Source organism: Protobothrops mucrosquamatus, unplaced genomic scaffold, assembly GCF_001527695.2.
Source record: "Protobothrops mucrosquamatus isolate PMUCROS unplaced genomic scaffold, P.Mucros_1.0 scaffold237, whole genome shotgun sequence".
NCBI lineage: Eukaryota > Metazoa > Chordata > Lepidosauria > Squamata > Viperidae > Protobothrops > Protobothrops mucrosquamatus.
The window spans coordinates 323,164-338,050 of NW_015386587.1; the positions used below are offsets into that span (position 1 = coordinate 323,164).

General features: G+C 37.4%; 1 protein-coding gene across 1 annotated transcript in view; it reads left to right on the plus strand.

Moving 5' to 3' along the window:
- Nucleotides 1-9,743, plus strand: part of AADAC (arylacetamide deacetylase) — a 12,789-nt gene extending 3,046 nt beyond the window's left edge. The window contains exons 2-5 of the mRNA XM_015814321.1: nucleotides 4,418-4,640; nucleotides 6,448-6,517; nucleotides 7,564-7,735; nucleotides 8,869-9,743. Of these exons, the coding sequence (XP_015669807.1) occupies nucleotides 4,418-4,640; nucleotides 6,448-6,517; nucleotides 7,564-7,735; nucleotides 8,869-9,477 (1,074 nt within the window). The 3' untranslated portion in view covers nucleotides 9,478-9,743. The remainder of the gene's footprint in view (nucleotides 1-4,417; nucleotides 4,641-6,447; nucleotides 6,518-7,563; nucleotides 7,736-8,868) is intronic.
- The last annotated feature ends 5,144 nt before the right edge of the window (nucleotides 9,744-14,887 follow it).

Here is a 14,887-nt window from a genome sequence, read left to right on the forward strand (position 1 = left end):
TTAGCGCCCGTCTGATGTGATGCCTCCGGAAATACTGGTGAGCTTTATACTTCTCATCCCATAACATGGCATGCCATCCAATCTGCATGTCATGACCTTCCAGTTTTAATAATCTCCAATTTTCCAGTCGAATCCAATCCCGCAACCACAGTAAAATTGTAGATTGATAGTATTTTTCCAGATCGGGAAGGCCAAAACCTTTGTGGATAACTTGAACAAGTTATCAGCGAATAGTGGTTGATTGTCCCAGTGCTTAGTATTATAATATATACCTACCTTCTAAGAGCTACAGTTAAGATGATGGATTTAAACAAAATTCAAAATCCCACTTGCCCATGGAGGTTACGTCATAGCCAGTCACTCACTCTTTTTTTTTAAAACAAATTTTATTGGTTTTTTAGTTCTTAATACAAAGTGCTTGAGACACACCGTGGTGCTGGAGCAATCAAAGATCCAAAAACAAAACATATATAAGTAACTTAATCAGTACATCAAATATTCCCTCTCTATTTCCCTCAAATATCTTATGTATTTAAAATAGTCTATTTCTAACTTAAATTTCTATTAATCCTAAACCTGTTTTAGAGCTTTATGCAATTACAAGATCATAATCAAATTTAACTGAAAATACACACATTATCAGTTCAGGTATCCCTTCCAGATATATCCTAATTCTTTGATTTCATCATAAATCTTGTTTATTCCTTCTTCCACTAATATCTCCTAATTAAGATAAAATATTGATCTATCCTATAAATATCTAAACCATCAATCAATCGATTTCTAGCTAAACAAAATAATATCAACCTTAAATCATTTGAGTCCCTTAAACACGGTTCTGATTTTATCCAATTAATTATCAAACCTAATAATATCCATATTATCAAACAAAACACAAAATCTAATTAGAATCACATTTAATTAATTAGTTCGAATCCCGATCTAGAACATCTCTTCATTTTTCTTCATTCCATTATTAATAGTCACCCATTTTTCTTATTTCTACTCAAGAACTTAATCCTTAAATCAATCCATAGTTCTAAAATGCCTTATATCCAATATATATTTTAAATTTCTGTTTTCAGTCTTATTCTAGGCTTTTTTTTTCTGCCAAGCAGGTTTCCACAGCAACGCTTCCTTTTCATCCAATAGGTCTCTCTTTGTTGCTTGTGATGCCACTTGCGGCAGTAATAAGCTTCTTGTCCTCTGCATTGGGCCTCCATTTCTCTTGTTCTTGAAACCTCGCTGATTTAAAGGTTCAAATCTCAGTCTTTGCTTTTTCTGTTCCTCAAAAATATAAGTAAGATGCTTGTAGGGTGAAATAAGTTCCTCTGTATCCTCAATAAAGTCATCTTTTAGTGTATTTTGGTTTGTAGAATAGTCAGGTGTAGTCTGAAAGTCACTTTTAAGATTTAAAGAAGAATCTCTGGTTCTTAGTTCTGTGGTAATCTCTTTCATTGTAACAAAGTCCTCTTTAATCTCCCTTAATTCCTCTTCCAGTATGTTTTGGTTTGTAGAATAAGCAGTTGTAGTCTGAAAGTCAGTTTGGAAGTTTGGGGTAAAGTTGACACTTCGTTCTGTAGTAATCCCTTTCCTTATAGCACATATTTCTTCCAAAACCTCATAGAGCTTTTCCAGTATAAGCTTGCAATTTAAGTGAGAGTAGGGTTTCTCCATTTTAAAAGTAATCAAAGAGAGTCCTTTCTTTATTATTATTATTATTATTATTATTATTATTATTATTATTATTATTATTATTATTATTATTATTATTATTATTATTATTATTATTATTATTTTAATGAGGACTGTAATTAAACAGTGTCCACCCCCTCAGTTCCCACAGCTGCACCAGCTTATCTTCTCCAGAAATAGTCTAAAGGTCAGGTCCTTCTCACCACTAGATGTTCTCAGTAAATAGAAAATCTTTTCCAGACACCATTTTTTCCCTTTTTTCTATCTTTTAAAGGAAAGAGCAGAGAAAGAAATAATCTTCCAATATTAGCTACTAATACAATTCAAAAAAGCGTTTTTTTTCTGTATTCCAAATTGACTGAAAATAGAATGTAGTCTTTAAAAAAAATTTTCTTCTCAACGCCTTTTCCCCCACACATACAGAAGCTGCTTTTTCCAAACGGGGAAATAATTCCAAAGTTTTTACAGGCAAAAAAAAACCAAGTGGGGGAAAGAGAGGGGCAAAAGGGTCTCACCTGGATCCTCCGCGGTGGGTCTAATATCGCTTAGCTGTAATTGTGACTTCGGCTGGTGCAGCAGGATAATCGGCCATCTTGCAGGACAATCGTTTATCCATCAGCCCTAAGGAAATAGCTGGGGCCGTGGGAGAAGCTGCCGCTCTCCCACAGTCACCAGCAAGCCTCCTCCTCGGTGGTCGCCCCTCCAGGGCGACTTTCGACCCGCTAGGGGGTCTACCGACGCAGAAAACCTGGCCGGACTGGAGACGAGTCCCCAGACGCGACCGGTGTCGCTGCATACCGGAACCGGAAGTCGCCAGTCACTCACTCTTAATACAGGGAGTTGTTGTGAGGATAACACTCATTAGCCACCTTTCAGGAAAAAAATGAAATAAAAATGTAATAATTCTTGGAGATCAAGATATTCTATGTATGCTTGCCAACATTCCTAAGTATTCAATCAATTTTTATTATGGTCACAGATTAGCATTAAAAATAATAATAGAAAAAATAAAAATAAAGGCAGACAGAATAATATATTGCGATTGGTGGTGGATTAATAGTGGGCAATTAAAGTTTGCCTAATTTTACATACAGCATAGCAGAATTTGGACACATTCAAAGAAACTACTTCATGTTGACCTGATAACAGTAGTTGCACTTCAAAAAGATCAGTGTTTCCCAGATATTTTATTAGGTAAGATGTTACAAAATGAGTCCTTGTAGAAGATGCTGTATAGCAGGACATGAGCTATAGTATCAATGACCCTTTGTCCACAGGTGCACAATCTCAGCTCATATGGTTTTCTGCCAGCATTCCTAAGTGTGGAAACCTGACCCAAACCAGGATTAGTAAAACAGGTTTTACTATTATAATAGAAGAGACATTCATTTGCAATCAGTACATTATTAAGAGAGGCAAATGCTAGCACCTGTCAGGGGAATTGTCAAAACCATTAGCTATTTCTTAAATAAAGAGTAGGTGATTGCAAACCAGTATACTAAATTATTAATTTTCTATCTACATCCTACTGGCCCCCTGTGGTCATTAGATCATGAAACACTAAACAGTTATATTTTTAATTCCTTCATTATCCTATTATATTTTTATATAATTACATTTTTTATAATTAGCATTTAACTTTTAACTCTGACCCTCTCTCTGTCTGAACATTGAGGTCTTCATTTTATATCTCATATTCTCCATTATTATTTATGTCTCGTTAATACTTCCTTTTCTCTTTTATGGCTTTATTACTTTATTAACTCCCTGTTTTCTCTCCCCTTACAGTCTCTTGCTTGTTCCTTCTAGTATCTGCAGATATCTGAAATGATTGTTCCTTCTAGTATCTGCAGAATTCTTTTCAGGATGTCTTGGGAGCAGTGGTGGGATTCAGCCGGTTCTCACCGGTTCGGTAGAACAGGTAGCTAAATTTTGTTGAGTTCGGAGAACCGGCTGAATCCATGCTGCTTCTGGAAGTCTGTTCTAGGCCTCAGAGGCCTGGAGAAGGTCTCCCAGGCCTAGAACTGCCCACCGGAAGTGCGTGGATGTCACTTCCGGAAAACCGTTCTAGGCCTGGTGAAGGCCTCCCAGGCCTAGAATAGCGCGCTAGAAGTGCATGGATGTCACTTCCGGAAGTCCATTGTAGGCCTTGGAGGCCTGGAGGAGGCCTCCCAGGCCTAGAACAGCCCACAGGAAGTGCATGGATGTCACTTCGAGAAATCCATTCTAGGCCTCGGAGGCCCAGGCCTGCATCCATGCAGATAACTGGATGTTCAGGTATTTGAATCCCACCACTGCCTTGGAGTATCTCATGGTGTCCTCTCCAGGGCAACAGATACAGGTCTTTCTCTGAAGCAAAAACAATTCTTTTTCTTGCATGATACTTTTCTCCAAAGCTTTTGTGGATATTTTCCTCTCCCATATCTGGTGTCTAGTGCATATCAGTCTTTTTCCGTGTATTTACCGAGTGAGTGCTAGATTATCTCATTAACTGTCTTCTTGTTCTGATCCTTGTTGATTCCACTCAGGTGATTTTTCATTCTCCCTGAGCCCCTTCTGATGGGTGTCCTATCTGAGCCCCTAGCAATTGCTGGCTGTGGAACTCTGAAAGTTGAGGTCTCAGACTTGCCAAGATTGAGAAATGCTGATTTATGGAAAAAGATATGGAGTTTAGATTACTATGAAGCCTTTGCTTAGCACAAAGATTTCTTTTGTTTTGCAGGCCACAATTGTGGAGAAGTTGGGTCTTGGACACTATATGGATGTTATGAATTTATACACAATTATGGAATATACAGCACCTACATCTGATGAAAAAGTTATTGTAACAGACACAAAATTTAGCCATGTTCCAGTACGTCTTTACATTCCTACAAAGCAGGAAGATGTCTTGAAAAGAGCAATGATTTTCATTCATGGAGGTGGATGGTGTATTGGATCAGCAAGTAAACATAAGTATTTTATTTCACTAATTCCACTAATGTGGGTCTTAAATAAAAACTGTATCTATTTATTCTGTTGTCCCGGGGCTTTCACTAAGGTATAATAGAAGAATCCAATCTTCTTGCATAACAAGACTAATAGACTTTGGTATGAAAAGGGAAAAAGGGAGAAGTTGAGACAAGGGAAATTTTGGTCACCTAATATAAAATATTTGAAAATCATAAATAACAGTGTTTTTGTTTATTGTTTTTTTTCTTTCCCTCTTTTTTTTGAATATTGATGGGAAATTTAAGTTTATGTATAGGCTAAAAAGTATTGATAAATGTAACAAGATTTTTTTTGCCCAATATGAGATAATAGATATTACTAGAAAAAGAGAGGGAGTATTTGAGTTTTTAAAAATTAGACCTAAAGTAAAAAAATTATGTATATTACTGATTAATTAGTTAACTCAGACAATGCATATAATGGTTTTGATTTATTAGAGGAGATACTGTATTATTAATTAGATAGTTTAATATGGTGGAAAATAGATAACTTTTAGAAAACAGAACAAAACTATATTCAAATAGATGTGTATTTAGAATACTAGATTTTGTTATGAAAAGGGAAAAAGGAAGAAGTTGAGATAAGGGAAACTTTGGTTACCTAAAGCTTGGAAATTATAAATGCCAAATGTTAATTTGAATATTGATGGGAAATTAAAGCTTGGGGAAAAAAGCAATAACAGGACATTGATCGTATGTAAGGATTGAATGCAAACATAATTAAGATATGTATAAGCTAAAAACTATTGATAAATGTAACAAAGATGTTTTTACTTAGTTGATAATAACAAGAATTGTATTAGCCTAATATGAGATAGTAGATATTATTAAGGGAAAAAGAGAGGAAATATCTGATGTTGTAACTTGAGATTTATACTAAAGACTTATGTATGTTATTGAACTATTGATTAACCCAGTCACCACGTTGCTTTTTAAATATTTAACTGTAAAATTAGAAAAAATAATAAAATATTATTAAAAAAAGAAAAAAAAACCTTCTCTCAAATCAGACGGAGCATTGAGCTTCTCAAAGATGAAGGAAGATACCTCCTAAAACTGTGCCTAATCAATGAAAAAGTATCCCTACTCCAAAAAGTATCCCTACTCCAAAAAGTATCCCTACTCCAAAAAGTATCCCTACTCAGCCGCCCTGAGTCCGCAAGGAGAAGGGCGGGATATAAATGTAATTAATAAATAATAAATAAATTTAAATATGGAAATGTTCAAAACCCATTTTAAAAGGTCTTCACATCCTGCTGATTACTTGCTTCTCTACTTTGGTAGTCTTGGGAGCCTCAGCAGGAGCACTGTTATCCCAAGGATCTCACTGAATGGTAGAGATTAGAGCAGTTTCTCCTTGCCTCAATAATTTTATGATGCTCCCAAAATTAATTTCCACTCCCAGAATTACTCAGGCAGTAGAATTTTGGAAACTGGCATCCACAAATCTTGAAGTTGCCAAGATTGGGAAACACTGGATTAAAGATTCAGAGAAAGTTTCCAGAAAGTCACTCCCAAGAAAAGCAGATAACAGCTCATTAGAATTGTGTAGGCTTAGGACTTTAGACCTCACATGAACACGAGGCAGGAACATTTCTGCTATTCATAAAAGGAGCTTGATGTTTCTTAGCTTTCTATGGTGACATGCTAGGCTCACCCTTGTGGGAGTCTAAAGCCCTTGTTCCATGTTGTTTTGGAAGCATGCATTGTGTATAGATATTGCAAGAGTAATAAAACATGCTTTGCCATTTATTTTTCACAGACATGAAATCCTATGACCTCTTATCAAGATGGACGTCAGAAAGACTAACTGCTGTTGTGGTGTCAGTCGAGTAAGAATAGTGTTTGAAGTAGACATTTTTGTTCATTAATCTTTTCCTTATATCTTTCTACAAACAAAAAATTAATTAATGATTAGTAATAGCACAAACCAGCAATAGAAGCCTCATAAATATATATATTGTTATTGGTCACTAAATTATACTTCCTTGCATATGCTGTGCTATAAGTATTATTTCCTATTTATAATGGATAATTAATGTAGTTTTACATTTACCATCTTTTATACTTTAAGGGGAGAGCTTTGGTTATTTGTTTCTTGATGTTTATGTTATAATTATCTTACTCTTTTGGCAAAGAGTAAACTAACAATATAATTGGAAGATGGTATAATAATACTTAAATACATAAACTGAAATGCACAAATATTTTCGATAGACTAAAACCTCCATTTCACAATATAAAAATATAATGATCCCAGTTGTCAACCTTTTGTGGTAGTCCAGACAAGAAACCAATACTATGAGTACTAACACTACCTTTATTGCAAGGTTATAGTAACAGAGTCTTTACTTTCAAGGGAAACAGGATGGTTCCATCTGAGATGTTTTCCACACCGCATTCCTCCTGTAGGCCGAGATGACTCTTATCTCACCATTGCTTTGGCTGTGGCTCTTCCTTCTCCTCTTTCTTAAGGGTTGTCCCACAGATTATTACATCAGTGTTGCTTAGCAGCAGCTTTTTTTTTTAAAAAAAAAAAAGCTAATGGCATTTTTCAAAGTTAGAGATTATTCTGTCTCAAATTATTCCATATAATTTATAGCTTCCATAAAACATGACTTCCTATGAAATGTAATTATTCTATTGACAAAACAGACCAGATGAGAGTTAGTCGGTAAAAGAGAAAGACATTTTATAGACCATTTAGCACACAAGTAAGTCAGGAATTCAAAAAAGGTAAGCAAATTCACAGAGCTTTCTATATGGAAGCCAATCGCCTTATTTAATCTAGTATCAATACTGTAAAATCAATTTTGTTTTATAAAAACAGGAAATTCACATATTTCTGTCACTGTCTTTTTTAACCAATTCCAAAAAGTTATAGACTAGCTCCAAAATATCGGTTCCCAGTTGCATTCGAAGATGTGTACTCAGTAGCAAAGTACTTTCTACAAAGCAGCATTCTGAAGAAATATAATGTAGATCCAAGCCGAATCGGCATTGCAGGAGACAGTGCAGGAGGTAACTTAGCTGCAGCTGTAACCCAGCAGGTAAGTATTACCCATTTGAAAGTAATAAATCCAAAATGGAAGTATGCATGTCATCTGAAGTCATCCTGATACTAATTAAGTTGGATCAGAAACAAGAGCTAGTTGTTGGGGCTTTCCACAGTGGATGGCTAAGAGTAGGAAGTCACAATTTTTAATTACCTTGAAAGATTCGGGGTCTTTTAAGGAGTCCAAAATGGAGGGCTATAGAATTATGCATGTGAATTGAATCCCGGCTGCCTGAAATCATCATGCAACATAACACCTTGGGTTATAAATAAGAACCAGCTGCAGCAATTAACAATCAGGTGCAACTGCTGAGACTTTTCACATTAGATGGGTAAAAGTGGGTATCTACCATTTAAAGAAAGTCCTAGAGATTTTTAGTTTGTTGATTGCTCCAGAGCATCTACCATGATTCCAACGAAGCCCGAGAAGACAACTGAGGAATGAAGGAGGAAATTGTCAATGGTTATTTCATTATGAAATATGTAACTCCAGCCCCATTCCAAGAATAAAGCAAGCTCAACAACACCATCAAAGTAAATGTAACATGTTCGTGTGAGCTGTGAATGACATAAGACAAACAAACAAAAACTTTCCTGAGAGGAAATAATTTTGGGGGAATAAGAGGACACTTTTTGGGACAATTTTAGTATACAGAGTCGGACATGACTGGATGGGGAAAACCTTTATCTGTACTTTGCAAGGAAAAGAGTTTTAAATCTTCCCAGCCTATTTTGATTATGGCAGGATTGAAAAAGAGTCAATAACTCCTAAAACATCAAAACTCCAGAGTACTGATAAATAATAGTTAAATTATAGTCATTGATGGATAAGATTGGAACATATTGAACTTCTTAAGATATCTTTGGATAGTAAGTGTAAAATATCTTCCAATATTTTATTTGCAATTTTCCTCAAAAGTTTTTACTATAGAAAATTGGCAGATTACAAATACTGTGAAAACACATTAGGTAAGGTTTTCCCCCTACAATTTTGAATAAAAGAGATAGAAAATGTATAAGCTTTGAAATTTATACGATTGTTTTGCTTACACTATGAAATAACAAAACATATTAAATAGTCCATCTTTCATGGGAATAATATTTCCAATAAATACTGTTCTTTTCTAGCTTCTAGATGACCCTGATGTCAAAGCTAAATTCAAGATTCAAGCTTTAATATACCCTGCTCTTCAGTCTATTGATATGGAACTGCCATCCTATCAAGATAATAAAAACATGCCAATTCTGCCTAAAGGAATATTGTTCAGATTCTTCAGTGAATATATTACATCAGATAAGTCTTTTGCCAAAGCTTTAGAGACCAACCAACATGTTCCTGCAGAGTTTAACCATTTGTTTAAATTTGTAAACTGGAGTAACTGGCTACCTGAAAGATTTAAAAAAGGCCACATTTATACTGACCCATCACATAGAATTTCCAAAATTGGACACAAATACCCTGGGTTAGTGGATCCAAGACTAGCACCACTTTTAGTTGATGAAATCAAGCTTCGGGGCTTACCACTCACATATGTCATCACTTGTCAATACGATATCTTGAGGGATGATGGAATCATTTATGTTTTCCGTCTTAGGGAAGCAGGAGTTCAGGTAATACATGAACATGTTGACAATACTATTCATGGTCCTCTAACATTTATTACAGGTCCTTTTGCACTAAATATAGGACACAGAATCGCTAACAACTACATTGAGTGGCTAAATAAGAACTTATGAAAACAAACATATGTCACCTGAAGATGGTTGCTTTGGATTCATTTGGTTTCATTCAATTTATATTATTTTTTTCAGGGACATTATCTTTTTGGTCAATAAATTTGACACTGTAATTCTGCAGTTATTATACTTGATATAGAATCTTTTGTTTCCTGCTATTTGAATAAGTAAGAAGCTTGGAAGAATACGTGAGGGACTTGTACAACCATTAAATGATTAATAATTTAAAATGAAAAATAAAGCTTTTGACCATTTCATGTGTGAAATTATAGTCTTGGGTCTTGAGGTTATTTAGGATTGCTTTAAAACTCATGATTTATTTCTATACTCTTTTGGCATCAGCAAATGTGTTCCAGTCAGCTTTTAAAGGTAACTTGTTCCTTTTGGGAAGCAACCAGTGTGAATATCTGGCTGCAGACAATTGTAAGTTCTTGAGTAGCAATAATAATAATAATAATAATAATAATAATAATAATAATAATAATAATAATAATAATAATAATAATAATAATAATAATAATAATAATAATAATAATAATAATAAAGTTGGAAGGAACCTTGGAGGTCATCTAGTCCAGCCCCCTGCTCAGGCAGGAAACCCTATACCATTTTGGACAAATGGCTGTCCAGTCTCTTCTTAAAAACTTCCAGTGTTGGAGCATTCACCGCTTCTGGAGGCAGGTTGTTCCACTGGTTAATTGTTCTCACTGTCAGGAAGTTTCTCCTTAGTTCTAGGTTGCTTCTCTCCTTGATTAGTTTCCACCCATTGCTTCTTGTCCTGCCTTCAGGCGCTTTGGAAAATAGCTTGACTCCCTCTTCTTTGTGGCAGCCCCTGAGATATTGGAACACTGCTATCATGTCCCCCTCGTCCTTCTCTTCATTTAACTAGACATACCCAATTCCAGCAGCCGTTCCATATATGCTTTAGCCTCCAGTCCCATAATCATCTTTGTTGCTCTTCTCTGTACTCTTTCTAGAGTCTCAACATCTTTTTTACAGCGCGGTGTCCAAAACTGGATGCAGTATTCCAAGTGTGGCCTTACCAAGGCATTGTAAAGTGGTATTAACACTTCACGTGATCTTGATTCTATCCCTCTGTTAATGCAGCCTAGCACTGTGTTGACCTTTTTGGCAGCTGCAGCACACTGCTGGCTCATATTTAGGTGATTGTCCACTAGGACTCCGAGGTCCCTCTCACAGTTACTACTATTGAGCAAGGTACCCCCTATACTATACCTGTGCATTTGGGGTTTTTTGCCTAAATGTAGAACCTTGCTTTTTTCATCATTGAATTTCATTTTGTTAGATAGTGCCCAGTGTTCAAGTCTGTCCAGATCCTTCTGCATCTTAAGCCTGTCTTCTGGAGTGTTGGCTATTCCTGCCAGCTTGATGTCGTCTGCAAATTTGATGAGTTCCCCATCTATCCCCTCGTCCGAATTGTTGATGAAGATGTTGAAGAGCACTGGGCCCAGAACAGAGCCCTGGGGCACCCCACTACACACTTTCCTTCATGTACATGCGGTTCCATTGAGTACGGCCAGTCAGCCAGCTACGGATCCATCTGGTGGTGATGCTGTCTAACCCACATTTTTCTATCTTATCGAGTAGTAGGTTGTGATCTACCTTATCAAATGTCTTACTGAAGTCCAAGTAAATTATGTCCAGAGCATTCCTGTGATCCACTAATTTTGTCACTTGGTCAAAGAATGCAATAAGATTTGTCTGGCATGATCTATTTTTGACAAACCCATGTTGGCTTTTAGAAAAGACTTTGTTTGCCTCTAGGTGTTCGCTGAATCGTTGTTTGATTATCTTTTCCGGGATCTTCTCAGGTATTGAGGTCAGGCTGATAGGTCTGTAATTTCCTGGGTCCATTTTTTTTCCTTTTTTGAAGATGGGAACTACATCAGCTTTTTTCCAGTCCTCTGGTGGTTCCCCTGTGCTCCAGGATCTTTGAAAAATATAGTTCAGTGGTTCTGAGATCACATCTGCCAGTTCCTTGAGAACCTTGGGGTGTAATCCATCTGGTCCTGGTGATTTGAACTCATCTAGGCTGGACACTTACCATTTTCTTGCCTATTTTAACGTGTGTTTCTATTCTGTTTTTTATGGCACTATTTTTGATAGGTTGGTCTGTTTTTTCCCTTTGTGTAAAGACAGATGCAAAAAACGAGTTAAATAGTTCTGCTTTTTCCCTGTTGCTTGTCACCTTCTTGCCACTTTCACCTGCTAATGGACCAATCGTTTGGCCTTTATTATCTCACTTTTCAGAATTTCCCAAGCCTTTTGAGTTGTTTTCCTCTGGAGGATTCTCATCCATGGAATCCTTTCCAAACCCTCTCTAACTTTATTGAAATTAGCTCTCTTGAAGTCCAAGACTCTAGTTTGACTGTGTTCTATTGCTTGTGCTTCCATAATGTTGAATTCTAATATTGCATGATCACTTCCTCCCAGGATTCCTATGGCTTCAACACCTTCTATCATTTCATCTCTGTTAGTGAGAATTAGATCCAAAATGGCTAATCCCCTAGTTCCCTTCTCTACTNCATTTTTCCCCCTTTTATATTGACCCAAATGCATTCAAGACAGTTTTTATCATTGTTGTGCTCTATTTCTGTAGAGATGTAGTTATTTCTTATATAGAGAGCAACTCCACCTCCTCTTTTATTTGGTCTGTTTCTTTTAAATAATTTAAATCCCTCTAGCTGTGTGTTCCATGTGTGGGTTTCATCCCACCATGTTTCCATAATGGCAACAATATCATATCTGCCCTTATTAACCTGAATTTCTAGTTCACCCTGTTTGCTGTTCATACTCTGTGCATTGGTGTATAGACCTTTGAGTCCTTTATGACTGGCCCTGTGTTTACTTTCTACATAACTTGTGTGGTGCCTGAGTTCCTCTATTGTCTTACCACATATTTGGATAGTGCACTTTGTGTGGCACTCGCTATTAGAGGCTTGATTTTGCTTGACAGCAAGGTTGGTATTCTTGTCCACACACACATCTATGTTACATGCACTGATAGCCCTATAATTTTTAGATTGCCGGGGACAGGGTTGTTCTGTATCAATTAACTCACTGTCCCTGCTGTTTAGTTTAAATTTTCCTCCAGAAAATCTGTGAATTTATAGCCGAGTAACTCAGTCCCTTTCTTTGATGGATGCAAACCATCTCTTTTGTACATCTTTTCATTGGACCAGCTACAGACATCGTGACTAATATATCCAAAGCCTTCCCAGGATGTTGCAACACAAAACTCAGTATATCACTACACTAGATCTCAGGATGTAATCACACAAACCATTACCCAGGTTGTTATAACACAAAAGACTAATGGGCACACAGCCAGCACCTCAACTACTCAGGATGTTACGAAACAGCTGAACAATCCGCAAACAATAGCTCCCACACAGCCAACCAATTCTCCTACAGCAACTAAGCCAGCACTCCACACACACACACCAATATTTATAGAGAGACGGCAGCTCCGATCATACTTTGCTCACACAAGCACGAAGCCGAAGACCCCAGCCTGAAGATGACGAGTGGGACCTCATCAAAACGTCGCCAAGATACTCTCAATTTTACATGGGAAAAGACCCGAATACGCCAAGACCTGCATATATACATACATACATACATACATACATACATACATACATACACACACATATACATACACACACACACATACATATATGTATATATACATATGCATATATTTGTTTTCTGAGGTTTTCGCAGGTGTTTATATGTAGGTCTTTGGTCATTCGGGTTCTCTCCCGTGTAAAATTGGAAGTGTCCTGGCGACGTTTCGACGGTCACATTCGTCATCTTCAGGCTGGTGTCTTCAGCTTCGTGCTTCTGGGAGTAGTGTGCGATCGCAGCTGTTTCTTCCTTTTAACTGCCAGTGGGGTTTGAGCTGATTGGGTGGGAGCTTGGCTGTGTTTTGATTGGGTGGAGGTGTGTTCTGATTGGTTAAGGAGCTTGGCTGTGCTCTGATTGGATGGGGGGTTGGCTGTGCTCTGATTGGATGGGGGAGTGTTCTGTTTGGGTGGGGGCTTTATTGTGCTCAGGTTAGTCTGAGTTGCAGGGGGATTTGAGATGGTGAGCTTCATTGCTGTAGTTTGGCTTCGTGTTTGTGGCCGTGCCACATCTTTATGGTGGGTGTCAGTTTGCTTCATGTATGGATTGGAGAGGTTTAAAGTGGCTAATGATGCAGCTGTGGACTGGCTTCTAGTTTGTGGTCGTGCCTCATCATCTGTGTGGGTTTGGGTTTGCTTTTTGCGTAGATGTGTGGTCGAAACGTCGCCAGGACACTTCCAATTTTACGCGGGAGAGAACCCGAATGACCAAAGACCTACACATGCATATATATCTATACATATATATGTGTGTGAGTGTGTGTGTGTGTGTGTGTGTGTGAGAGAGAGAGAGAGAGAGAGAGAGATGAAAATATAGCCCCCTCCTCATGTAACAATATGAGGCTGGAGCAATCCTGAGATAGGCCCCAGAGCAGTGATTTAAAACAAAGCTTTAACTCGAACTCTATATTGTTTCACAATATGGACATATTATTTGTAATCTGCTGAGCTTTGTGCAATATGAAATTGCAAAGTAGGTAGTTCTGTGTATATTTAGAATATAAGGAATGGAACAGTAAGAAATAGGGAACTGAAAGTAGCTGATGGATGCGGGTTCCAATGTACATGGGTATATGTGGAAAGTTATGTTCAGCAGAAGATCAGCAGGAGGTCACTAAAAAGTCAGCAAAAGTCAGCATGAGTCAGCAAAAGTCAGCGGACCATCTGACTTCAGTCTTAGAACGAGAAAGGGTATAAGAGTTGGGACTGGACCTGATTGATTTGCCATTGGCCTTTAGCTGTCCTTTTGGAATCTGCTACGCCATATGGTTCTCATTGCAATGGGTTATTAATGTAAGTGATGTTGTGTTATTATGCTTGCTATGTTCCAAATTATTAGCAAAATAAACCTCTGAATCTTAAAGTAAGAATTATTGTTTTGTGCTGCTGTCTTTTGTCTTTTTCATTTGGTTTTTCCACTATGTGTGTGTGTGTGTGTGTGTGTGTGTGTGTGTGTATGTCTTTAGTTATTCGGGTTTTCTCCCGCGTAAAATTAGAAGTGTCTTGGTGACGTTTCGACAAAGTCACATTCGTCATCTTCAGGCTGGTGTCTTCAGCTTCGTGCTTCTAGGAGCAGTGTGTGATCGCAGCTGTTTCTTCCTTTTAACTGCCAGTGGGGTTTGATCTGATTGGGTGGGAGCTTGGCTGTGTTCTGATTGGGTGGAGGTGTGTTCTGATTGGTTAAGGAGCTTGGCTGTGCTCTGATTGGATGGGGGGTTGGCTGTGCTCTGATTGGATGGGGGAGTGTTCTGTTTGGGTGGGGG